This window comes from Danio aesculapii, chromosome 2 (genome assembly GCF_903798145.1).
Source record: "Danio aesculapii chromosome 2, fDanAes4.1, whole genome shotgun sequence".
In the NCBI taxonomy this organism is placed as follows: Eukaryota; Metazoa; Chordata; class Actinopteri; order Cypriniformes; family Danionidae; genus Danio; species Danio aesculapii.
Genome location: NC_079436.1, coordinates 19,058,084 through 19,085,552, shown reverse-complemented (window position 1 = coordinate 19,085,552; position 27,469 = coordinate 19,058,084). Strand labels below are relative to the sequence as shown.

At 37.6% G+C, this 27,469-nt stretch overlaps 1 protein-coding gene across 1 annotated transcript in view; it reads left to right on the top strand.

Annotated features, from left to right (window-relative positions):
- The window catches only part of col11a1b (collagen, type XI, alpha 1b), a 168,999-nt gene that overhangs the window by 102,979 nt on the left and 38,551 nt on the right, over positions 1–27,469 (top strand). The window contains exons 32-45 of the mRNA XM_056474218.1: positions 1,980–2,033; positions 2,579–2,623; positions 4,006–4,059; positions 4,146–4,190; positions 4,307–4,360; positions 6,315–6,368; positions 8,996–9,049; positions 9,146–9,253; positions 9,417–9,506; positions 12,199–12,252; positions 17,528–17,635; positions 18,190–18,297; positions 20,865–20,918; positions 22,278–22,331. Coding sequence (XP_056330193.1) covers positions 1,980–2,033; positions 2,579–2,623; positions 4,006–4,059; positions 4,146–4,190; positions 4,307–4,360; positions 6,315–6,368; positions 8,996–9,049; positions 9,146–9,253; positions 9,417–9,506; positions 12,199–12,252; positions 17,528–17,635; positions 18,190–18,297; positions 20,865–20,918; positions 22,278–22,331 — 936 coding nt within the window. The remainder of the gene's footprint in view (positions 1–1,979; positions 2,034–2,578; positions 2,624–4,005; positions 4,060–4,145; positions 4,191–4,306; positions 4,361–6,314; positions 6,369–8,995; positions 9,050–9,145; positions 9,254–9,416; positions 9,507–12,198; positions 12,253–17,527; positions 17,636–18,189; positions 18,298–20,864; positions 20,919–22,277; positions 22,332–27,469) is intronic.

Sequence of the window (27,469 nt, the reverse complement as noted above, 5' to 3'; positions counted from 1 at the left end):
TAAACATTCTACTGGAAGACGCTGATTGCTATGGCACCCTCCATGCAGCAGTCAGGAAAAAGGCCTATACTATGACATAAAATGTTTAGCAAGTCCCAACATGAACATCCATATTTTTGTGCATTTAAATTTTAACCTTTTGTTTATTCATTTTTATTTTGTAATATTTGCAACAGGAAAAAAACTATGAAATAATCATAATATTTTATTTTATTTTCCTCTGGGTTTGTCCCTGACGTATCAGTGGTCAACACAGCAGAATGAACCACCTTATTTTAATTAATTTCATTTTAATTTCAATACTTTTTTTGCATTTAAAGGTGCAGTAGGTGATCTGCCTATGTTATCCATTAGCTTAATATCTTTGAAACTTATCTCCCACCCCTGCTGTCCAAAGCCTTGCCTCCTGAAATCATGAACGCGCAACTTAAAGATGACAGTAGACAACCCACTAGATAATGTCATTCATAAGCTAGAAAATGTTAAAGTACTTTATAACACTTCAATTCTGAACGAAAACTGTATTATATCTAGCATGTTTTCAGTTGTGTAGCAAGCAAAACTTAACATAATGTGCAGTATTTCATGCATGCAAGATTCACTGGTCTAACTCTCTCATGCGCTTTGTCCTAAAGCCATTACTGTATGCTTAGTGGTTGGCCGGCGGGGTGCTGGAATTACACTTATTACTAAGCCATACTTACATGCTATTTCAGACCGAAAATTTAAAGTAACATGGTAAACATTATAGGGAGCGCATCAGGTCGTCATTGTTAAAAAATGAACCAATGTGAATATAAAACCAACTTCCCCTCGGAAAAGCAGGCTAGGCAGAATAGAGCTATTTACTTATGTTTTGTTATTAAACTAAATACAAATGTACATTATTGCTGTAAAAGGAATGGAAAATAGTCACATCAATCTTTCGCTGGAAGATTTCAGTGGCTGAACAACACTTCTGTGCATATAACCCATTCGTAAAACAACTCAATCAACATCAGCTATGCGTGACTAAAAGAGTTTTAAAACAGAACATTACCTGTCTAAAAGAAATACTTCAGCCATGGTGTCGTCCTTCCTCCAGCGTGCAAAAGTAACTTCAATATTCATTCAGGATTTTAAAAAGTTTTGATTCAGCGTTTGATTTTACCAGTCACCGTCTCTCTCTCATGTACAGTTCTGCACGTACACGCGCAAATGGTGAATCTGCGTAAACAGATGCTCAGATGTACAGATCTACATTTGTTGAAAAACAGTTTGGGCTACTTATCAAAATTATGGGAATTGTCGGCTTGACAAATTTTATTGGATGAAAATTTTTTAGTCTTATGTCTTACCCAGAATATAACAATCATTTAGATCATTTACTTTAATCATTACTATTGGAATGTGAAGAGACTTTCAACCAGCACAACAAAAAAATATTTCTGAAGGCAATCACCTACTGCACCTTTAAATATAGCATTTAGCACTTTTCACTATGGGAAATCGTTGTTGGTTTGCTCGACTCACAACTATCCATTTCCCTCAGACCTCGTGTATTTGCAGTTGTCTGTTTGATTTGCTTCATTATCTTGTGCAGGAGACCATCCCGGCGAGTAAATTACTGATGCGTATCCATTGTGCATGGGCCGCTTTCCCTTCTTTGCCTGCCAAAATAATTCAACCTTCAATTTCATCTCCTGTCCTTGTGCTAACAAGCGTACATCGCTTATGTTTATCGACTCCAAAAAGCTCGCCCTCTCCGTAGTATCACTCACACGGGGTTAGCATTAGCAGTAAAGTTGTTGAATTATTCTTCAAGGACACACTCTCTGTCTGTCAACACAGCTTCACTTTTACTTAAAGACCAAAGGTTTTTTTGGCAGGTGGGGGAGCATAAGGGATCATTTAGAAGTGAAGTGAGACTGTCACTTACGCTGTTTAGAGGAAAACTGCTATACTGCTCACTGTAGCTAATAATCTGTCTCAATCTACAGGGCTCTACTGGTTTCATCGGCTTCCCTGGAGCCAATGGTGAGAAAGGAGGACGGGTATGTATGCGTTAAGCTCACGTTTCCCAATCAGCAGCCTGAATTAAGTTGTTTAAATCATAATTTTGTTACATTTTATTTTAAAGTGCCGTTGTTAGAGTGGAACTAACTACTGAGTAATATTAATTAATTACACGTACATTCCAAAAATGACGTTTGCTGTTTGTTAAAAAAAATTAAAATGAGTTGAAACACAGTTCTGAAATTTTTGGGGGGACAACTTGATTGTTTTAAATTCAATGCACTTAAATTTGTAAAAACGAATAGGTTAACTTAATTCCTTCATGTTGTTCCAACACAATTCAGTTGTGTGGAACCATGCATTTTTTACAGTGTACTTACTCTATGGTTGGGGTAGTTTATGGTGAGCCAGTTATATACATTACTATATTACTACAGTAAACATGTGTAACTACGTCACCAGAATTAAAGTGTTACCCATAATTCTGTAGTTCTGGTAGTATATAACATTTAGGAGAAATGTAAGGTCTTAGAATGCACATGTTGAGATTATATTGTTATTGATGTTTGTGTTTTTATTGTAGGGTATTGCTGGTAAAGCGGGTCCAAGAGGACAAAGAGGTCCAACGGTATGTTGGTTTGAGTCGTTTAAGTAGAAATTTGCAGGTCTGCAGGGTTTTTCCTGACTCAATATTCAATCCTAATCGTGCCTTCAGCTAGTTGAAGCAAATGTATTACCTTATTAATAATCTGATGCATGATGGAAATTATAATTATATTAAGTTAAACACTGTTTTATTAAAAAGGCTTATCTGTTCAACTTTAAATTAATTAAATACAACATATTATCTAGTGATGCAAGAATGATCACAGACGCCATCGGTTTCCTTTGACTTTTATAATAAGGGATTTCCAGTTAGGAAAAATAGCATTTCTGGTAAACATGACCTAATGATACCTAATCATTTTGTTTTACAACTTTAATTTAACACACCCATATTGAAAACACTAATTTTGTAGCTGCTTCGCTTTTTTGATAAAACATATGGTTCTTATAAGTAGCACAATAAGAACTTTTGGAGAGCAAGATATGCAGTTTATGTTGTAGAACAAAATGTTAGGATATGTTTTACCACAACTCTTATTTGATTAATTAACTGAAAATACCTATTGTAAAACAACATAGGACAACTTTAAATGAAGTAACGGCAAGTTATTCTTTTTAGTTTTTATGTTTATTTTTTATCACTATATTTACTCATTTAAAGTAATCTCTGATTGTATGATAAGTCTATAATAAGATTTAATGAACATGGTCCCAGTTTACTGAACCAGTTTAATAAACTAATAATACTCATACAATCACATTACATTTACTGTAATAGCAATTATGAATTCTATTCTAATCTACTGTTCTAATATAAACATTTAAAAGATCGTTCTTATATAAAGATATTACAGAATTATTCACTTAATGCTCTCTAGAGTAAATTTTTCGGTCTGACTGAGTTAAATGTAACATTTCAAGACATTTCAAACTGTTACTGCAATGTGCTGCTAAAGTAGATTATAATTATGGCACAGTATTAGAGTATAAAGTTATTTTGATAGAATAACCTCTGAAAATATGTACTGTAATTGAACTAATTGCACACACAAAATGACAGATTGCAATCAGAAGACACACGTGAAGTGTAAAAAAAACACAATTTTTTGCCTGCTGCGCCTCACTCGTTTAATTGAAAACTGACATGAGCCATATTTAATGAAAAATAAAAATATTTATGAAATATCTTGCCAAATAATTACACTTATCAAGTCAGAGGCCTAAACGACAGGTGCTCAAGCATCACTATAGTTCTGTCAGCACTTTTGACAGCCTTCCTGAATTTCCGGAGCCACCCAATTTGCTGTAAACGGCTGCCTCATAATTCTCTAAGCAGGAAAAACCCTGATTTGTCCACATTGGCACATAATACTCAAGCGTATGGCTAATAACTCTGGCTCTCAGGGTCCCCGTGGTGGAAGAGGTGCCAGAGGTCCAACAGGAAAACCCGGAGCTAAGGTCAGGCTTCATCTGTGCTCATTTTCTCTAACTCAATTAGTCAAAGCTTTCTGGTAACAAGCACCTGTGACTGCGTTTCTGTTTAGGGAACATCAGGAAATGATGGACCATCTGGTGGCCCAGGAGAGAGAGTAAGTGATGGTTGAATTATTTCTTCTGATCGAGTGTATTTATAAGGCTTTTCAGGTCAGGCAATTATTTTTCCATTACGTCGTCTTGAAGTAATTTGTATTTCTTCATGTTTTAGGGACCCCAAGGACCTCAAGGACCTGTTGGATTAACCGGCCCGAAAGGCCCACCTGTGAGTGGTTTCATTAGTTTCATCTACTTATTATTCTGAGATGTTATATTTGTTGGTTCACAGTATGCAAGCCCATTTGTGTCACATAAGACAAAAAAAGAGGCATGCTCAGTTAAATCATAATTATGACGCTGTCACATAAGGGTCTGGAACAACAGAGCTGAGGATTCACATGCGGTTTATGAATAACAGTAGTCAAGCAAGTAACGGTTAAACAGGTAGCAAACAGGAACATAAAAGTTATCAAAGATCGTAGTCAAAAATAGGCGAAAGGTCAGTACAGGCAGCAAGGAATCAATATAAACGGTAAAACAAGCCAAGGGTCAAAACATGGCTAGACAAGGCAAGGAAAACGCTTACGTCATGTTCTAAAATGGAAACAAGACTCAGCACTGATGCGCGTATGTGTGTGAGTGCTGTGTTTATAGTCCATCTGACTAATCCTTAACTGCTTCAGCTCTGTGTGTTTGCAATCAAGCGCTATCTGGGCCAGGTGTGTGAGTGAAGTGCATGATGGCATTTGTAGTTCATTAAAGTGGCAGATTTGTGGTTCTACCAGAAAGATCAGGAAGATGAGTATGATATTGAATTATATTTATTTGATGAGTATTGTTTGACAAAAAGTATGATTTAACAAAATATAGGATTTCTTTAGTGGAGGCCTCATCCGTAGCTTGGATCAAAAGTTTGTAGATCCAGCTATGGCTGCTGAGGACGAAGGCAGGGGCTTACCCCCTTACCCCTGCTTACCCGCTTGGACGAGTCCAACCTGGTGGTGGTGGGGAGGATGATGGTTGAACGTTCGCATCAGTATCTGCAACCAAATGTGTGAAATTAATGGTCTGTTTATATAATCCTTGAGTCTCGTGGCTATTGGTTGGAACTGATTGTGATAAGTGACGTGACATTAGGTATTCCTTGTGCGTCTTGGCTATTGGTTGCAACTGATTGTGATAAGTGACGGGACATTATGTCTTCCTGGTGGAACTAGCGCTAAAAGCTACATTTCTTCAGCAATCTGCACAGCCTGGATCGCTGGTAATTGTGACAGACACAATGAGTTGACATACTGAAATATCTAATAATTATTAAACAGAAATCGAGAAACAGAAGAAGAAATGTATGAATTGATATTATAAGAAAAAGTCAAAACTGTAGAAACGTATTATAATATTATAAGTCGAAATCATTTCTTTTTTAATTTTATATGTGACAATTTTTGGCCTGAAATGATCATTTTAAATAAAAATAAATAAAAGCGGAAAGTCAATGCTCCAACATTACATACCATAATAATACTTTGAGAAATATGTGTTTAATTTTACTGATGTCATAGTTTTGTCTTAAAGCTGAGTTACGAGAATAAATGTTTAAATGTTGAAGCAAAACTAATATTTATGGTAAAAATGAGCAGAAAAATGAGCAGAAATGATGACAGCGTCAATGTTATAACATTAAAGATCATAATTATTAGAAGTCATAATCATAATTAGAATGTTTCCCCATTATTATGGCATAAAAGGATCACATTATGAGGGTAAAAGGATCATTATGAGTTATAAAATGTATAATTATGAGATTAAAAGAGTTATTATGGTAATCAAATTTAATTATGAGATAAAAGTTGCAATTATGAAAGTGTACATTATGACTTGAAAGGTCACAATTATAATAGTAAAAGTCACCATTATAATTTCAACTTTTTGTTATAATCTAGATATTAAATTTGTTATTTCATTTTTTTATTCATTCAACCTCACTGTTTGTTATAAATATGCTTTTATATGTCATCATGATTATGATTTACCATACATTTACATTGTTTATGTCTCTTATATCATGAAAACGGGCTTTTACTGTTTACTGTTCACGTCTAACTCACAAGTCTGCACGTCTGTTACAGAGTAATTACACAAATGTGTCTGAATCATTCTCAATTTTCCAATTCCCTCAGGGGCCTCCTGGAAAGGACGGACTGCCCGGTCACCCTGGACAGCGAGGAGAGACTGTGAGCATCATTTGCTTTTCATAAGTGTTTTGTGTCTCTTGAGAGTAGAGGAACAAATGTTGTGGACATGTTTTACTGTTTTAAATAATGACTGTTAAGGTAATTTAAAGAATGACTGTTTTAAATAATAGCTTACACACAGCATTCTTGGTTTACACAAATAAAATAAATATAATCCTGTTGCACTTCTACACTTGATTTTGGTTTGATTGTAAAAAAATAACAACAAGAAACATGTTAAATGAGAATCTGAAATATTTATGCCATACTTCAAAAAATAAAGCTGATTTAGTATTCAAAAATGTTTTATTTTGAATATTATGTCAAATATATTGGTCTTACACAGATTTTTCATAGTATATGTATTAAATCCAGTACTTTTACCATAAACCGAGATCTCAACCATTTGGTAGAGGCTGATATTTGATAAATTATGGGATGTGTTGAAAAAAATACATTGAGTATGTTAACTAGCGACGTTAGGAGTTCAGAAATGCAATCCAAACATTTTTTTTCTTGGTAATTCCTGCTATTTAAAAAAAACATGAATTAAGATTTTAACTCAATAAACTACTAATTAGCTGCTTATTAATAGTTAGTTAGGTATTATTGACTCTAAACTCTCCTTTGAGGAGAATTGTGAAGCAGTGTAAAAAGGGGCACCAGTGACTATTCTGTTTGAGGAAGTTAAATCGTTTACATATTGATAATCACATGATGATTGTATTTTACCATGCTTTTCTTAAATCTGTTTTATCTTTCACTTTGGTGTCTTGGTTTGGGAACCTTTCTGTTAAGAATAAAAACACACTAAATCAGAGTGGTCCAGTTAGCTGACTGGGGTGTCACTAGCCAATCTGTGTGTACACCAGGGGCCGGTTGCTCCAGCAGTGCGTAAGTTAAAACGTAGCATAGTTTTGACTTAAAGGGACACTAAGTTACAATTTACGCACTACTAAATATTTTAGTGTTGCACCACTGAACTTTGTTTAAATGTAACGCTATGCTACTAAATATTTGCAGCAGCCTCCCCCCAAGTCAGTATTATTAGCCCCCCTTTGAATTTTTTTTTTCTTTTTTAAATATTTCCCAAACGTTTAACAGAGCAAGGAAATTTTCACGGTATTACCTATAATATTTTTTTCTTCTGGAGAAAGTCTTATTTGTTTTATTTTGGCTAGAATAAAAGCAGTTTAACATTTTTTAAAAGCCATTTTAAGGTCAAAATTATTAGCCCCTTTAAGCAATTTTTTTTTTCAATAGACTACAGAACAAACCATCATTATACAATAACTTGCCTAATTACCCTAACCTGCCTAGTTAACCTAAGTAACCTAGTTAAGCCTTTAAATGTCACATTAAGCTGTATAGAAGTGTCTTGAAAAATATCTAGTCAAATATTCTTTACTGTCATCATGGCAAAGATAAAAGAAATCAGTTATTAGAAATGAGTTATTAAAACTATTATGATTAGAAATCTGCTCTCTGTTAAACAGAAATTGGGGAAAAAATAAACAGAAGGGCTAATAATTCTGACATCAACTGTATAACGGTAGAATAGAGACAACATGAATTTCTTCATGACTGCATTCTTCTCTCTGGTCCTGCTCTTTTCTCTTTTACATGTAGGATCTAAAAAATTCAAGTTGAATGTTTTGAGATCTTCATGTGTATTTCGCGTGCATTCACGGTTTGCGATGCTGGTTTGTGCGTTGTCTACTATTAGTGACTGACTGTAATTTAATGTACTATAAAAATGTGCTTTTTAAATTTAATTTTCATAGGACAGTTATATATAGATGCATTAGTTGCAAAATTTTAAAGCAGTTTAACAATTTAACTCCTTTTTATTGGATAATATGTCATTCAATGCGACTATGCATGACTTTACGAAGAGCTTACAACCTACTAACTACGGTTCGCCTTAGGATCATGTGGTGCAACCAAAGTGAGAACGAATTTAGTTACAAACAAGCTAGTAGTTACTAAGCCCCTAGTGTGGACAGCTGGTGCAACCCTACCCAGGCAGCTAAAGAGAATTACAAACTCAGGTTTAAGTGACACTGCTCATTTTTTTATTTTTTTATTTTCTGTTTTGTATGTCTGTGTTTTATGTCTTTATGTACATTCGTTGTTGTCACTATGTGAGTTTTTTTGTGTGGCACCAAATCTACCTTCAAGAATAAATAAAGTAACCTACCCTAACCTGTAATTGGGTTTAGGTATTGGGTAGGATTAGTTATGCAGAATAAAAACATACATTTTAAGTGCTAATAAACAGTTCATGTATAACTAATAGACAGGTAATAAGCCAGTAGTTAATAGTAGGAATTGTTGTCTACTCTAAATTGTTACCAATAAAAATATAAATCAAAATAAATAAATAAATAAATAAATAAATAAATAGATTGATTGATTGATTGATTGATTGATTGATTGATTGATTGATTGATTGATTCATTCATTCATTCATTCATTTATTCATTCATTCATTTCAGATACTGGATTTCTACATTTTATTATTTTTACTAAAAGTTTCCAATGTATGATTTTTTTTTTTATTTCCAAGATTATTTCCAGACATTGGCTAACTAAAAATATATGCATACGATTTATTCTCAACAAAGGGTTTCCAAGGCAAGACTGGACCTCCTGGACCTGGAGGTGTTGTTGGCCCACAGGTGAGCAGTTTTATTAGCAACACATTGCCCTAATAAAACACCTCCTGAAGTTTGTCAGAATTTGAAATAAAACCCAGTTTGCCTTGAAATTGAAAGGGCTCTACGGGAGAAACTGGTCCTGTTGGAGAAAGAGGGCATCCTGGATCCCCAGGACCCCCTGGAGAGCAAGGTCTCCCTGGAGCTGCTGGCAAAGAAGGTGGAAAGGTACGATTTGCTAAGCATGTTCTTTTCAGATTGCTCAAGGGTAATGATAGGGAAGTATTCATATAAAATTCAGTCCCATTTCAGTATGTGTAGGTGGCTGATAATGCAGATGATGCGGAGCTTGATTTAAGTTAACTAAATATCACCGTGTCTTTCCTTGAAGGGTGATCCAGGTCCTCAGGGGATTTCAGGGAAACCTGGCCCTGCTGGATTGAAAGGGTTTCCAGGACAAAGGGGGCTTCCTGGCGCAGCGGTAAGAACAAACGAGTTAATGTCATGTGTCCCACCAAATGGCCATTAGCTACTTAACCGCCTGCTGTTCATGCAAATGCTGTGGCCTCAGGAGAGGGTACAGTCCTTACTGTAAGACTGAGGCTCATGGAGATTAACTGCCACTTTTAACAGCCATTAAGACATTCAGTAAGCGTTCGTATCACTGCTGAGAAATTCCAATAAAGGACATTGCAGTACACAATATAACCAGGAGAAGAATATGAAATAGATGCAGAAGAATTATAGACAAAAATACATTTTCAGCGTTATTTGTTTTATAGTAGGGAACCAAAAGTGTACAAGTTTAGCAATATGAAAATCTAAAATCCTAAATCTAAATAAAAAACAAAATTTTAATTTGAATAATTTTAACTTTTAAATTTTTTCAAATCATCTTTATTTCTATAGCGCTTTTACAATGTAGATGGTGTCAAAGCAGCTTAACATAGATGAAGTTTAGTAAATTGAAACTGCATCAATCCAGTTTTCAGCACAGTTGAAGTTCAGATTAGTTCAGCTCAGTGTAATGTAAATGTCACTGCTAAAAGCCAAAACACTGAAGAGCAAATCCAATGATGCATGCTGAATATAAAAATCAGAATATAAAAGAAACTGTATGGCTATCATCAGTCAAATAATATCAGCTTCAACAAAATTCATCCTTAAATTTACATATATTGCTTAATTCAGCTCAACATAACATAAATCACATAAATTCTGTAAGAATAATTAAATACAATAAATCTTTGTTTCAGCTACAAACATCATATTTTTTGTGTGTCCAAATGTTCAAAACTCTCTTGAAGGCTCATTCCCAGGCCTTAAATACACATGCAAATGATAAAACTTTATTCTATTATGGTTCAATGCAGTGACTCTACAAATCATGTTCAGACACAATTCAGACTCAACATTGCATATCTTGCGATGTAACTATTGCTGATACACACATTGCGATATCAATGCTGAAATGATATATTGTGCAGCTATACTTTGATGTACGAATACTAAATGACTAAAAAAATCTACCAAAGGGTCATGGAATTTCTGTAATATTATGGAATTTTAAAAGGTCTATTCTAGACATTAAATGTCAGTGATTTTTTTTGTCCTAGTCATGGTACTGTATATCAGAGATTTTAGTTTGCTTTGTCACTTATCAAAATATTAAATATATACTGTATTTTATATATCATGGTGCTTTGACCGCTATTAAAATGGTTAGGCTATTTTCAGCTCCGTATTCTTTCATAAACTGGTAGTCACTTAAGTCAAATGCCGCCGCCAGACTGCACCTGTTAACTAAGGCTAACATGTCTGGATAATAAACAATTTATGAGCTTTGGCTTCAAAATGACCACTTCAAAGACTGGGTGTTAAAAATAGACCACAGAAAAGCTAAATATAAAAATTGTAAAACTGCTATTGAGCTATCAAATACGAAAGAGGGAGCACTTCACAGCCAACAATAAGAAATACATATAAATCTTTAATAATTCTTCCCATAAGGGCTGCTAGAGTTGTGCAACATTATATTTAAGCTAAAACCATTTTAATATTTTATTATTTGAAAAAAAAAATTATGTTGCTTTATTAATATATAAGCACAAAAGCGGCCTGTTTGACCTTCCAAACAATTCCTTCATGTTGTCCCAATTCAAATCAATCAAGTTAACCTAATCATTCTTACAAATTTATGTGGATTGAACATAAAACAATTGTCCCAAACAAAAACACTTAAGATTTGTGTTGTTTCAACTTGTTTTAAATAAATTGACTTAAAAAGTCATTTTTTGAGTGCACTAAGCTTTTTAGTCTGTAAAAGTCAGAAAATCAATCACATAATTTAGTAGAAATTAATGGTCAATCTCAGCAAAGCAATGTAGCATATAGAATGAAGAGAATGCATCAATGTTTTCTAAATATGTTTTGCACTAAAAACCTTCATGGTAGCCCTGTGATCAGAAATAAACAGGAACAGACATGATTCAATACATGTACAATAATGATAAATACCAAATAACGCTGATTAATTGTGTCCTCAAAGCTTGCATTTGAAGGTTAATTGGCATCTAATAGTTTCTGACTGGCATTTAACTATATAAATAAAACTTAACTGGGTCAAAGCAGGGCCCCTTATTGGACAGGGTCCTATGGGCTCCAGTTCAAACAATTAGACTACTCAAAGGACGTGTAAGTGAAAAAGACGTCTCTACTCATTTTTCTACATTAACACTATTTAGGCTGTGGGGCCGAATATAATCAATTACTGTTTTGTTTTTAGTCTCTCTTTCTTTTTCAGTAATTACTGTGAGATGATGCTGAAAGTCACATTTAAAACACGAGCCAGTAAGATCTCAATAAACAACTGTTGATTTTACAGTCACTCATTGTTTTATGTTGACTTTCAGCTGGCTCATATGTTTTTTATGACTCAGATTATGACTTGATGGGGAGGAAAGTGACGCATTATTGGCGTCACATGACACTAGGTTGCCAGCATTTGGATTCTGCTGTAGTAAATTGGGAAAGTGCCAGTTTACTAAACACTCTAGGCTGTATTTCCAGTAGGCATAGAGTACAAACAGCTGGCACAACTACATGCAGATGCCACTTTGACAGCAGCTCTCATTAGAGCTCTCATTATTCTCTTTCTGTCGCTTTTTTTGCAGGGTCTGTCAGGTCTGAAGGGAGGCGAGGGTCCGCAGGGTCCACAAGGCCCTAACGTAAGTACCTACTTTACCATTGAAGCTCTCAAAAGTCAGTGTGCAAGCCTCGCAACTGTTAGTAAAGTGACACCAGGCGAATCCTGGAGTGGCAGTAGTCAGCAGGTGGTGGATTTAATGACCAGTAATGTTGGCACAGAGAGTGCAGTTTGGTGTATGTGTGTGTGTGTGTGTGTGATCTGAGCCCACGCAGTCTGATCACGCTCAATGAGTCAGGCTTAATCAGTCTGTCCGTCATAGATAGAAACTGATTATGAATCATACATGAAATATGCTCAGAGAGTCAGAAGTCATGTCAAGAACCTAGTTGAGTGATACAGTATGTGTGTATCTGCTCAAAGAAACACACGTATGATAATCATTTACATGTAATAGTAAATACAGTTCAGGTGAAACCTGAGAATTTTACAACAAAAAGACAACATTAAAAAAAGTGAAAAGAAAAGGGAAACTATTGATAGTTAACCACATCTTATTAAAATAAAATCATGTTAAAATATAAGTATTTCAAATGTATAAATGTTTTGTTTATAAAATAATAATTATATATATATATAAGAAACCACTGAGGCTACATAGTGTTTTTTTTTTTTTTGAATATATAAATAGAATTAAAGTGATTTTATTTTATATTATGTAGCTTTTACTATTTATACAGTTAAAGGAAAAATTGTTAGCCCTCCTGTGAAATTTCTTTTTCTAATTTCTAATTCTTTTTCAAATATTTTCCAAGTGATGTTTTACAAAGTAAAGGAATGTTCGTAGTATTTCCTACTGTATATTGCTGTACTTCTGAAGAAAGTCTTCTTGATTTTAGTTTGACTGAAGTAATTTATTTTTATAAAAAAATCAAGGTCAATATTAATAGCCCCCTTATGATTCTGTTTTCAATTGGATAAAGCACTGTTGTTCAATGACTTGCCTAATCAACCTAACTTGCCTAGGTAACCTAATTAACCTTGTTAATCCACTAAATTGCACTTTAACATCAATACTAGAACCTTTGATTTGTTTTTTCTTTTTTAAATATTTCCCAAATGATGTTTCACAGAGCAAGGAAATTTTCACTGTATGTCAGATAATATTTTTTCTTCTGGAGAAAGTCTTATTTGTTTTATTTCGGCTAGAATAAAAGCAGTTTTTAGTATTTTAAAAAACATTTTAAGGTCAAAATAATTAGCCCCTTTAAGCTATATATTTTTCCAATTATCTACAGAACAAACCATCGTTATACAATGACTTGCCTAATTACCCTAGCCTGCCTAGTTAACCTAATTAAACTAGTTAAGCCTTTAAATGTAACCTTAAGCTGTATAGAATAGCTGTATAGTCTTCAAAAATATCTAGTCAAATATTATTTACTGTCATCGTGGCAAAGATAAAATATTATTTTTAATAGTTATTAAAAATGAGTTATTAAAACTATATGATTAGAAATGTGTTGAAAAAACCTGCTCTCCGTTAAACAGAAATTGGGGGAAAAAATAAACAGGGGGGGGGCTCATAATTCTGACTTCAACTGTATGTTTAAAACTTTTATATTCATATTAATTCAGTAATTCATGATAAAAACTAGTTTTTGTTTTGAATCAATAAAATGTGAAAGTGATCTCTAGAATTATTATAACAAGCTAAGCAGATGGTGTGAAGCGTAATGCGCAGGTCCAAATGTCTAAATCTACTTTTGCTAGTTTAGCAATCAGAAAACCGGTTCATGTTTCCAGTTCATGCTCTAAAAGGGTTTTCATCTCCCATTCTCTAAAAGAAAACATGGCGGATTAAATATATGTATTAACGAAATGTGTCTGTTAGTTTCTATTCAATACATCTGTGCTGTTGAAAGCAATATAGAGAATCATGCTGTTCCACTATTGACTACTGAAAGGCTGGTATGGTGAAGACTCTATAATCATATATAATGTAGAATAAATTCAAGAGCGTGTTCTGCATAGCAATAACATCCTCTCATTAAAGTAACTGCTGTCTGTCTCGTCTCACAGTGCAGTACAGTATAAAACCATCAAAGCTTCAGCTGTGCACCGTATGAAGCCCCTCTCACTGTGAGCAAGATTGGTGTAGGGTTTCATTGTCTCTCCTCTGTATATCCTCGGCAAGACAAAATCTGTGAAATCAGGAGGATTTTGAGTCAGTGGCTCACCCACGCAAATCAGTCATCTTATCTCTGCCTAAACAGACGTCCTGCAGGTGCCCGAACTGAGTCACTCTTCTCAGAAGTTTATAACAGTGTCATTGAGAATGTTTACATGCACACCATGGCCTCCTACACACACAACATGGCCTCCTAACCATGCCCATATCATAATTAGCTTTTTCAATCTGTCTCTTCTCCACCAATCAGCTGGGGCCTCATGTATGAAGACTTGCGTTGAATTCATACTAAAACATTGCATACACACAAAGCTGTAAATTATGCGTATGCAGTAAAAAATTCAGATAAATGAAACACTGCGTACGCGTAATCCCACGCAAATTCTCTTTGTACATCCAAATTAACATGAAACTGAGCGCACGTCCACGAGCGCAAAACCCCTCCTTGTGCTTAAAAGCTTAAGCACAAGCCAATTGTCATATTTATTAAGACTGGAACTACCCGACCAGCCATGATAGTTATTCTGACGCTTTAAATTACACTCATCATATTGACATTCGCCAATCATGCTATATTTACATTCAAATCTTCTACTGAGATTTTAGAATTAACTTCTGAATGTGTTATCAAATTTTATGAAGTCATTATTGCCCTAAAAATATTTTTTATTTATTTATTTTTGTAATATATGCTATTATTATGTACGAGTTATTAGACCCCACATACTGTTATTCAAAGGTCGAAAAAAGTAGCGGATGCTGAAATGTGTTTAATTAATTTGACCATTATGGCCATTCAAGTTAGAATTTTTTTAATTCATTATTTATCAGTGTTTTCATCATGTGGTAATAAGAACCATTACTAATAATTAAACTCCAGTTCTAATTGACCATTTTTAAGCAGCAAGTCATTGTATTAGAATAATTTCTGAAGGAAGACTGAAATAATGATGTAGAAACTGCAGTCTTGTCAACAGGAATGATTATATTAATCATATAATAAATATTTGTATTTATCATGTAATAAATAAGTGTGCAGCTTTTGCTGTATTTTGTATCAAATAAAAACATTCTTTGTAAATATGATTAGTTTATCTGAAAAAAGTTTCAAATATAGATTCAAAACCTTTTATGCTCATGTTTATTCAACATAATTTAGGTATAATGTTAAGAAGCACTGAATAAGAGCACATTTTGTTAACAGCGTGTTGTACATTGAAGCAACTGGAGGTCTTGATGTAAACAGTGAAAAAAATAATCTGTCTGAGAGCTGTCTTTAGTACTAACAGTGAAGGCAAAGCTAAGAGATGCATTAATGGACAATTTCAGGGGGGAACTGAGCTTGCTCTTAGATAAACTATGACAGACCTGTTCATAGACTCCAAGAAAGAAACCAATTTAATGTGATAAACAAATGTGGCTTCATTTTGTACAGAAACAGGACCATTTAATGAAAAACATGTTCATCAGAGCCAAAACAAACTGCAGAATAGCAGTGATCCCATTGACGTGGAATAAGTGGAAATAGATATGACACTAAAAAAGATTTTCCAGACCTGGAAAAGAAATGGATATATTTTTGTAGTTGTGTTTATCTAGTATTAAATCACCTAGAATTCCTCTTGGATGTATGTAGACTTTGTGTAATTATTTGATTACACTCTGGCAGATTCACTAAAACAAAAACTGCAAAAAAACGTAGCTCATGAGACGTATTTTGCGATCTCCAGAAATGTATATAAGGGTACGTTTTCAAAATGAGCCTGGGTTGATTAAATACAAATTGTTGTCTTTTACTGCTTGCAAATGATACAAACTGTATGATGTCGGTAATGTAAGATACTACGAAGCTACTTTTGGATTACTTTTAGATTACTTTTAGTGTATCTTGCTGCTTATAGCGTCTTCTCGCTACTAGTTTCTACATCTTGTCTCCAAATTCCGAAGCATGGATTGTTTGAACATGTATGGACACACAGTGGATTTTTTCACAAAAGAAACATTTTTTTAAAAGAATTACAAAAAGCACAAAATAAGTAGTTTGTAAAAATGTAATTTATAATTTATATAAACATATCATTAGTCTTGTGAGCTGGAATCAGCATATCAGTGAGACACTTTGTAAAATATCATTTTAAGTTGCATATTCGGTTTTGATTTATCTTTAGGTAAAACTATAAATCTTTTATACAATATGTTATTTTTTTATTATTAAAATATACAAAAATCATTAGAACAGGGTTATATACTTTGCCGACTTACATATTTACATTTTCCCAAATGTTTTGTAGTGTTTAAATCCAGAGAAATAAACAATTTTAACTAGTAACATGGATTGTGTCCTGTGCCACCATGCTATTAACATCACACGCTCTCGATTTTCTGTTAGTTTTATATAAAACAGGGAAATGCCAATGATGCTTTAATATATTGTGTGTTTTATTAGAACCCTAAAATATATTTCGTATGATACATATGGTGGCGCAGTGGGTAGCGATGTCGCCTCACAGCAAAGTCACTGGTTTGACCATCGGCTGGGTCAGTTGACATTTTGGTGTGGAGTTTGTTCTCCATGTGTTCACGTTGGTTTCCTCCGGGTGCTCCGGTTTCCCCCACAAGTCCAAAGACATGCCGTACAGGTGAATTGGGTAAGCTAAATTGTCTGTAGTGTATGTGTGTGAATGAGAGTGTGTGGGTGTTTCCCAGTGATGCAGGTGCGTAAAATATATTTATTAAGTTGGATAAGTTGGCGACCCCTGGTAAATTAAAGAAAATGAATGAATGCATGAATGATACATACAATGCAGCTTCTTTCTCAGGTGATCACTTACAGAAGAGCCAGAAGCAGACGATTGTGGCATAATAAAAGCTCTGCTGTTTTACTCATTTTTGCTCTTATCATTTCTTCATCAATCTTGTTTTATTTTGACCTCTTCCAGCCTCACCTTGCTTCATATTATCATGATATGTTTTTAAAACTCAAACTCGCCCATTAACATCTTTTCATTAGGAGTCCTGTAGGATGTAATGAAGATGACAACTCCCATAATTCCAGACATCATAGAACAATGCCTTTGTTTATTGTGAATATGCACCCTCTAGTGGCGAAACTTACATACTGTGCCTTTAAACCCTATATTTATTTTTGTCATATTTAATATTACAGGGATCCCCGGGAGAGAGAGGACCCGCTGGACCAGGAGGACCCATTGGTCAAACAGGACGCAACGGTCCCCAGGGACCCCCAGGACCTGCTGGAGAGAAGGGTGGTCCGGTGAGTGTGCCTTGTTTTGAGTTAAAAAAAATCAATTGTTAACTTGAAAAATGTCCCAAAGGTTAAGAATAATATACAGTATAGTGTGAATTCACATAAGTAGGGCCATTTGTTTATGAGCTGAATAGCAAAACGTGGCCTAATTTACCTGAATTCACCCCTAAAGAAAGTAAAATAGCAACTGTGCTTTTATCAGATGCGTGGATACATTTACCGGTGCACTAATGCCTAGAGATTCCTGTGGGACAAAACAGAGGCCAGAGGGAAAGAGTTTCAGCTCATTAAAATTCACATTTCAGTAAACACATCTAGCACAGATAGCTTGGAGAGTTTAATGCAGCATCGTAACAAAAACTTAATTCAGCCTTTTTACACTGCACAGTTAAAGCTGAAATCAATTAGCTGACTGAAAGGTTCTGTGATAATTAGCGAACGTACTCTTCTGCATGCTCTGGATAAATGCTGTTAATTGATCTGCCATTAGCTTTGTTTGCTCAGACTCTTTGTATTATTGTTTTCATGAGTGTGAAACATTCGTTCTTATTTTCATGTAGGGTGAAAAAGGTCCCGCTGGTCCTGCCGGTCGGGATGGCATCCAGGGTCCAGTCGGACTCCCAGGCCCAGCCGGACCTCAAGGTCCACCTGGAGAGGATGGTGACAAGGTGACGCACTTTATTGCAAACAGAAAGACATGCAAAAAACATTACATAACATAACATTTTGACATTATTCACTCACTCACTGCATGCTCAAAATATAAAAGAATATTGTTTAAATATCCTACTACTTTTTCAACATGCAAATAAATGTCGGAAACTATCGACTTCCATAGTTTTTTTTTTTTTCTACAATGGATGTTTTCTACCTATGGGTAATGGTTTGCAACATTCTTCAGCATGTCTTCTTTTATGTTCAATAGTGAAAAGAAGCTTATAAAGGTTTGGAACAATTTTGGGAGTCCATTATTTTACCGTTTTTTTCTCTTCACCAAGCCTGCATTTATTTGATCAAAAATACCTTAAAAACTTTAATGTTTTGAAATATTTTCTACATTTAAAATGACTCTTGTAGATTTTCATTAGGTATTTTTGATTTAGGATTGAAAACTCTATACTGAATATTCTGTAGTCTTGAGTGTCACAAGATCTTTCAGTAATCATAATGAAATGCTGATTTGCTGTAATCAGGTATTACTTATTAATTATTAATATTGACTCTTATTATTATTATTATTATTATGTTGAAAACACATTTATCTTCTTCATAGATTAGTTAGGGACCGTGCACCTACAGTGCCTAGGCCCTATTGGAATTGTTCCGTTTCTTTTTCTTCTTCTTCTCTAGAATGAATCACATTTTTAAGGGTATAAACATGCTCGAAAACTCATGAAACTTTGCGCACGCACCACAAGTGGCAAACATTTACGTTTGGGATAGGTTTTGGAAGTGGGTGTGGCAATATGACTCGACAGTGTTTTGGAAGTGGGTGTGGCAAGATGACTCAACAGCACCACCTATGCACTTTTGACAGAGTGGCTCTGAGAGACATTTCACACACACGTACGAAAATTGGCACACGCATTAACCATGCCAAAACTTACAAAAAAAACCTTAAACACAACAGGAAGTTTGATATCATTAACTTCCTCTGCTGAAAAAGTGCAGTTATTGCCAGTTCCAGGCGTTGTACTTTAACAAACTCCTCCTAGGAATTGTATCAGATCAACACCAAAGTTGGGTTTTGTCATCTAAAGGCGATGTTAAATTGCGAAGATCTAGAGTTTTCGTCGAAGGGAGTGTCCGTGGCGGCCTCACAAACTTTGATGTTCCGCCATGAAACAAGAAGCTGTTATAACTCGGGCATGCATTGTCTGATCTGCCTCAAAATCCACACGTTTGATAACAGTCCTGACCTGAACACATTTACATTCCAATATCCAGTTACAGTTATAGCGCCACCAGCTGGCAGGAAATGACATGTTTTAAATCAATCCATGTTCCATTAGTTTAATCCTTTGTGATACTAATTTGTGAAGATTTAGAGTTTTCGTCGAAGGGCGTGTCCGTGGCAGATTGGCAAAGTTCAGTGTTTCGCCAAGGAGGAGGAAGTACTTATAACTTAGCCACACAATGTCCGATCAGCCTCAAAATTCACAGGTTCAATGAGATTCCTCTCCTGAAGACATCTACATGCCAATATTGAGTCACAGTCATAGCGCCACCTGCTGACAGAAGGAAGTTTGGCATAAATCTGTGATTTTCTAAGATTTTTTAATACATATGAGCTTAAATCTATCATCCTAAAGTCACCGGGTGGCGGTGAGCCCGGGTGCAAGGTCCCTTTCATCACTGCTTGCAGCTTTAATTTTACATTTTATTTAGTTTTTTAATTACTCATTAATATGCAATTAATGAGTAAAGTACATTGTTATTGTTTTTTATGAATCACCTAAGATAAAATGAAAATTCACGTATAAGGTATAAATGAAAATCCCGTCATCATTTTATTATCCTCCAGTTGTATCAAACCTTCTGTTTCTTTCTTCTGTTGAACACAAATGAAGGTATACTGAAGATTGTTTAGGGGAAAAACAGCTATTGATTCCATAGTATTAGTATCCATACTATAGATGTCCATGCTTTTTTTGTGTCCGACAGAAGAAAGAAACCAATAAAGAAAGAAACTAATAGTGTACATCATGCCCATCTCACCTATGCACACTATGATAATATGCACACCAGTGATGCTGTGGACAGAGTATGGCTTATCCATCACCAAAACCAAACAAGACACAAAATCATTACTACAGAGAAATGTTGAAACAGGTGAAATTGAGGAGTGCACACACACACACACATACACACACTCATTTACAGACATGCACATAAAGCAAGTAAACAAGCGTGCTGCTTTCTGCTTTGAAAGTAATGTATTCCAGAATCTATTATCACACTGTTAGATGTAGGACAGGGCTCTTTTAGATCCTCATCACGTCCCAGGACACATTATTCTTTTGGGCTGTGGCAGCGGTTGTGTTGGAGGGGCCAAGTAATCAATTAATTGCAAACACACCCCAAGGTCTTGGTTTTACTGTTAAATTAAAATGTGAAGTTTGCTCTGCCATTGAGGCTGAAGAGACCTTGAGAACATTTTTGATGATCAGGCAACATGAGAGAAGTTGTAAATAAGCTTGCTTAATTTTTAAGCACATTCTTTTTTTTTTTTCAGGGGGAAGTTGGAGAACCTGGTCAAAAAGGAAGCAAAGGTGACAAGGGTGAACACGTAAGTTAAATATTCAAACTTTAGTTTTGGTTTTTTTATTTTTTCACAATGTATTTGGTTTTTGTTTTTATTATTATATTAATGGAGGACGAAACCAGCCAAATCAATAAATAAATTAACAGATAAATATGCAAATAAATTAATTAATTAAGAACCACATTAATTAAGAAATCCACACATTACTGCATAAATAAAACAATATATATATATATATATATATATATATATATATATATATATATATATATATATATATATATATATATATATATATATATATATATATATATATATATATATATATATATATAATATATATGTTTATTATTTTATTTATGCAGGAATTTTTAGATTTATATTTATTTGTATTCATTTATTTGCATATTAATTTATTTATTGTTTTATTTATGTAGGAATTTGTAGATTTATATATTTTATTATTTGTATAATTTATTTATTTATTATATATATATTTATTTATTGTTTTATTTAGGCAGGAATTTATAAATATATTTATTCATTTATTTATTTATTTGTGGATTTATTTAGTTTGACAGTGTGTTTAAGACATTTGCTTATAGATTATTTAAATCGGTAATCTTGTAAAACAGACTTAGATGAACAGTGAGCAGCGGATTAAAGATTATGAAATAATGTAACAAATATATTACTCAGTAGTTATTTAGGACATAATTACTTTAACTATAACTAATAAATATCATTAAATAATTAGACCTCAAAGTCTTATCAAATAAAATGTTTTAAGTCATGTGAAAATGATTAATTAAATCTTTATTTTAAAAAAGCAGTCATTGTTAAAAGTTGTTTATGCATGTATCAATGTTAACAGTTGGAATGTTATTAGTGATTAATAAATAGCGTTATCATTTGAAGTGCTTCAACAAATGTCAGAAAAATTATTATAAATACATTAACAGAACAGTTTACAGTAGGGCCTTATTAATTTAATTGAGTTATTAGCATTAACAACGCGCCAACCATTTATTAAAATAATGATCAATATTTGTTAATTGATAGGTTATAGTACAGTAGCTCAGGTATTTTAATGTTAAGAGATACGACCTTTTAATTAAAAAATATCAAATAAACATTACCTACAAGTAATAAATATGTTTGTAGAATTTGTCATTGTTAGTGTGTGTTAACTAATGTTTACAATCTGAGCTATTTCTTTCTACAATTTTTCATTTATAATATATATTTTCAGTGTATTTTATTTGTTGGATTAGTTGTGCACTTATTATTAGTTATACACATTTTATTTTTTATACTATCGCTGTCAGTAAAAATGTTCATATAAGATATAATTCTAACAATTGTCTTTATTGTGTGTTGTAGGGTCCTCCAGGTCCAGCAGGTCCACTGGGTGTCGTCGGAGCTCCAGGTCCTGCTGTGAGTACTTATAATGGGGGTGTTTAAGCAACAATAATGTCATTTTCAGCTACAAATTTAAATGTTTTTATGTGCTTTGGCTAATAATTTACATTACAACTGCATTTTGGAATTACAAACTTTTGAAAATGGTGCAAATTTTTATCATCTTAAATTAGAAAATAGTGTCATGCATATGCATATTATGTGTTCAGTCTATAAGCATATGTAAGTACTTGACAATTAAAACAACAATAGTAAACCACAAGGTGGCATCGCCAACTTACTGGCCTTGCATGCATAATACAGCACTTATAGTCATTTTTGTGATTTCATCTGCACACAAAACATTAAAAATATATATTTTAGTGCATTGTTGTCATGTAAACATACCCAAAGCTTCAGTCCAGAAACACTGTTGCATAACCAAAACACTCAAAAGGTTTTTGCGCTCATGCAAAGAGTGACGCATTAACTTTAAAACAATGTTTAAACTAGTGTTTCATATATATTCATTATTATCTTCTGGCCTGATAAGGGTTACATCAGCTACCCAAAATGTTCTCTCTCTGGGCAATTCTGCTTGTCTAACCCTGGTCCACGGTGCTCCAGGTGGACTGTGCAAATATTAAATGCACTATAAGTTGCTGTGGATAAAAGTGTCTGTTCAATGAGTAACTGCTCACATTTGCTCAGTTTTGCCTCTGTCACGCAGCCTGCTGAGTTGATAAAGCAGCGATGCGAGTAAGTAGTCAGGTCCAGGTGGCACACAGTTGAATATTTAAAGTTTATGACTCAAGCTGAACACTCCCAGCTGGGCCTCTGCCTTTCCTTGATACATGAGCTCTATAAAGGCTGATAATTGCACCTATTCTTCGCAGAACATTCCTAGAACCTCTTCAGCATTTCTATTGAGTAGGAGATGTGTGAGATGGTAAATCTATGGGATGACTTGATGTTAGTGCTTCTTATGAGATCTTAGTCACTTATATATAAACAATATTTGATTGAGCAAGGTTTCTTTAGATGCTTTTAATAGGGCTGTCACTTGATGAAAAAATAAAGTGTAATTAAACCAATTATATTATGGTTGTTATGTCTACACATATTTGCATAATATGTCATAAAATATGAAAGGAGGTTTTCTGAATGCATTGCGTTCCCCTTCATATGGGAACTTCTACGTGTGTCTGTATTAAACAGACTTTTGGGAGTGCTTTAGACGACCAATCACTTCTGAAGATAAGAAAACGGGCCAATGAAATGTCAATTGAATTGGCGGAGCTTAGCTCCACAGCTGAAACTGATGAGCCAATTAGGGCTATATCAGCCGGCTGCTGGAGCCAGCTCATCAGAATTGTTGCTTCAGACCCGATCTGAGACTGAAGAACCCTTCTGCTGAGCTGACTTCCAACATTGAAGAAAGCATTATTCTCGCCAGTGCGAGGGAAGACGTTCTAGCGGCGGTCGAGCTGGGTTTCCCGTCCCCTTGGCGTTTCGCTGGTGACCTGAAAGAGCAGTTTGTTAAAAGAGCAGAATTCCCTAAGAGAGCACACGGTCGTGCAGCGCGTCTTTTTAAAGATGTCGTTTCGACCGTGCGTTTCTGGATGCAGTGGTTTCCTCTCCCCGGATGACAGGCACGCTTGGGGGTCCAACATGTTGATGCGGTGCTCGCGGACAGTTCATGCCCGCATTGCGATGGCTTGACTGTTGCGCAACTGAGGTCACGGCGAGCTCTTTTATTAGGGCAAGTCACCCCTGCTGCTCCCCGCCAAGCGGTTAGCACTCGGGCAGGCCTGAGGGTTACAGTGGGGGCTAATCCGTCGCCTTCGGGCCCGCGGACCCCTCGCTCCTCGTCAGTGCGCTCTGTTTCTGCTTCGAGTGTTAGCACTGGTCCATCCTCTGGGTTGGCCGCGCTCTCATTAGATGACACCGGGGACGTGATGTCCATCGCTGCATCGGAGGGCGGGCTGACATGCTCTGATGAAGATCCGGACCGCCTGCCACCCTCCGGGGTTGTCAGTGAGGTTTCGGATCTGGAGTCGGACATGTTAGCCGTGTTATTCCGGGCTGCTTCGGCTGTGGGACTGGAGATGGCTTGTCCCCCAGAACCGCGGCCGGACCGCTTAGATGGTGTTAGGTGGGGGTGAAGAAGGCGAAGCCTTCTAGACCCCCCGGCCCCTTCTTCCCGGAGGTACACAGAGAGCTCACGCAAGCATGGAGGGCACCTTTTTCTGCCCGGTCCTCGTGCGCTCCCGCTCTCACCTCCCTCGATGACGGAGCGGCCAGGGGTTATGAGGCGATTCCCCGGGTGGAGCGTGCTCTGTCCGCAGAGCTGCTCCACTCGGAGAGATTCGCCCTCACTCCCTTCCAAAGCGTGCAGGTTATCTGAGTCTCTCACGGCCAGAGCCTGCACTGCTGCGGGCCAGGCCACCTCCGCTCTGCACGCTATGGCCACCTATCAACGCTACCAAGCCGAGAAGCTGGCCAAGATGCAGGAGGGCAGTTCTCCCCCAGGCTTGCTGCATGAGCTCCGCACGGCAACCGATTATGCTCTCATGACTATTAAATCGGCTGCTCGTGCCCTGGGGAAGACGATGGCCACATTAGTGGTCCAGGAATGCCACCCCTGGCTGAGCTTGGCGATATGAGAGACGTTGACAAAGCTTGCTTTCTTAACGCTCCCGTATCCCAGGCTGGCCTTTTCGGCGACACCGTCGGGGAGTTCACCCAGGAATTCTCCGCAGTGAAAAGCAGTCCAAGGCGAGGGGTGAGGTCATCTATCAGCGGGCTCGAAAAACTGCTCCTCCCGCTGCCCCTTCCGCTGCGGTTGCTCTTCGCTGAGGGCGTCCACCCGCGGCTTCATCTGCTCCGCTTTCCAGGGAGGAAGGTAAGAGAAATTCTCTTATTTTCAGCTCTTTCCCGGGACGCACCGCTTCCCGGGATGAGAACTCCCATCCCGAGCTGCCCCTCCGCTGGCACGTCAGTGATCGCTCCGATGGTGCCATTAGCGCGCGCTCTGCCAGCCTGGTTAGCGCTGCCCAGCGCATCGCGGTGGCTCATACGGACGGTCAGACTCGGCTATGCGATTCAGTTCGCTATTCGCCCTCCCAAGTTCACGGGTGTCCTTTTCACGAGGGTGATCCCCGTGAGCGCCCCTGTCTTGCGAGAGGAGATTGCGGTCCTCCTGGCGAAGGACGCAATCGAGCAGGTCCCTCCAGCCGAGATGGAGTCCGGGTTCTACAGCTCGTATTTCATCGTGCCCAAAAAAGAGCGGGGGGTTAAGACCAATCCTAGATCTGCGCAGACTGAACTGTCATTTACACTAAATGCTTTCAGAATGCTTACGCAGAAACGCTTGCTTCAGAGCGTCCGTCCACAAGATTGGTCTGCAGCCATAGACCTGTCTTTTCATGTCTCTATTCTTCCACGCCACCGCCCTTTTCTCCGGTTTGCGTTCGAAGGACGAGCGTGGCAGTACAAAGTCCTCCCCTTCGGGCTCTCTCTGTCTCCGCGGGTTTTCACCAAGCTCGCGGAGGGTGCTCTGCGCCACTGCGGCTTGCGGGCATCCGCACACTCAACTATCTCGATGACTGGCTCATTCTAGCCTCCTCTCGCGATCAGTTGATTATGCACAGAGTCAAAGTGCTTCGGCACCTCGACCAGTTGGGGTTTCAGGTCAACCGAGAGAAGAGCAAACTTTGCCCTGTGCAGAGGATCTCTTACCTCGGGCTGGAGCTGGATTCGGTTGCTATGGTTGCGCGCCTCTCCGAGGAGCACGCCAGGCTAATGCTTTCCTGTGTAACGAGCTCCACAGGAAAATAGTGGTCCCACTGAAATGTTTTCAGAGGCTCCTGGGGCATATGGCATCCGCAGCCGCGGTCTCGCCGCTCGGTTTGCTTCATATGAGACCACTTCAGCGTTGGCTTCGCGATCGAGTCCCCAGACGGGCATGGCACGCGGGTACGCACCGGGTGAACATCACTCTGCTGTGTCTCCGCACCCTCAGCCTCTGGACGGATCTGGCTTTTCTACGGGCCGGAGTGCCCCTAGGGCTAGTATCCAGGCATGTTGTCGTAATGACACATGCCTCCAGCACGGGCTGGGGGGCCGTGTGCAACGAGCATGCAGCCGCGGAATCGTGGTCCGGACCCCGCCTGCATTGGCATATCAACTGCCTGGAGCTGTTGGCTGTGTATCTGGCTCTCCGCTGCTTTTTTCCGGTGTTGGAGCAGAAACACATGCTGGTCAGGACGGACAGCATGGCGGCGGTGGCTTATATCAACCATATGGAGGGTATGCGCTCTCGCCGCATGCCTCAGCTCGCTCGCCGTCTGCTCCTTTGGAGTCACACACGGCTGAAATCACTGCGTGCCATTCACATCCCGGGCGAGCTCAACCGTGCAGCCGATGCGCTCTCACGGCAGCTAGTGTCCCGAGGAGAGTGGAGACTCCACCCCGATTCGGTCCAGCTGATATGGGCGCGCTTTGGGGAAGCCCAGATCGATCTATTGCTTCCACCGAGAACACACATTGCCAGCTGTTTTATTCCCTGACCGAGGCCCCCCTCGGCACGGATGCACTGGCTCACAGCTGGCCATCGGGCACGCCCAAATATGCGTTTCCCCCAGTGAGCCTAATCGCACAAACTTTGTGCAAAGTCAGGGAGGACGAGGAGCAGGTCTTGTTTGTTGCGCCCCTCTGGCCCAACCGGACCTGGGTTTCGGAGCTCACACTCTTCGCGGCGGCCCCTCCTTGGCGCATTCCCCTAAGGGAGGACGTCCTCTCTCAGGGACGGGGCACCATCTGGCACCCACGCCCAGATCTCTGGAACCTCCACATGTGGTCCATAGACGGAGCGCGGAGGACTTTGGTGACTTACCGCCCGCGGTACTTAACACCATCACTCAGGCTAGAGCACCCTCTACGAGGCATGCCTACGCCCTGAAGTGGAGTCTATTCTCTGAGTGGTGCGCTTCTCCCCGAGAAGACCCCCGAACTTGCCAGATTAGCATTGTGTTATCCTTCCTTCAGGATAAGCTGGAGCGTACGCTGTCACCCTCCACACTGAAGGTTTACGTGGCTGCATCTCCGCTCATCATGACGCGGTGGATGGCAACACGCTCGGGAAGCATGGTCTAATCATTCGATTCCTCAGA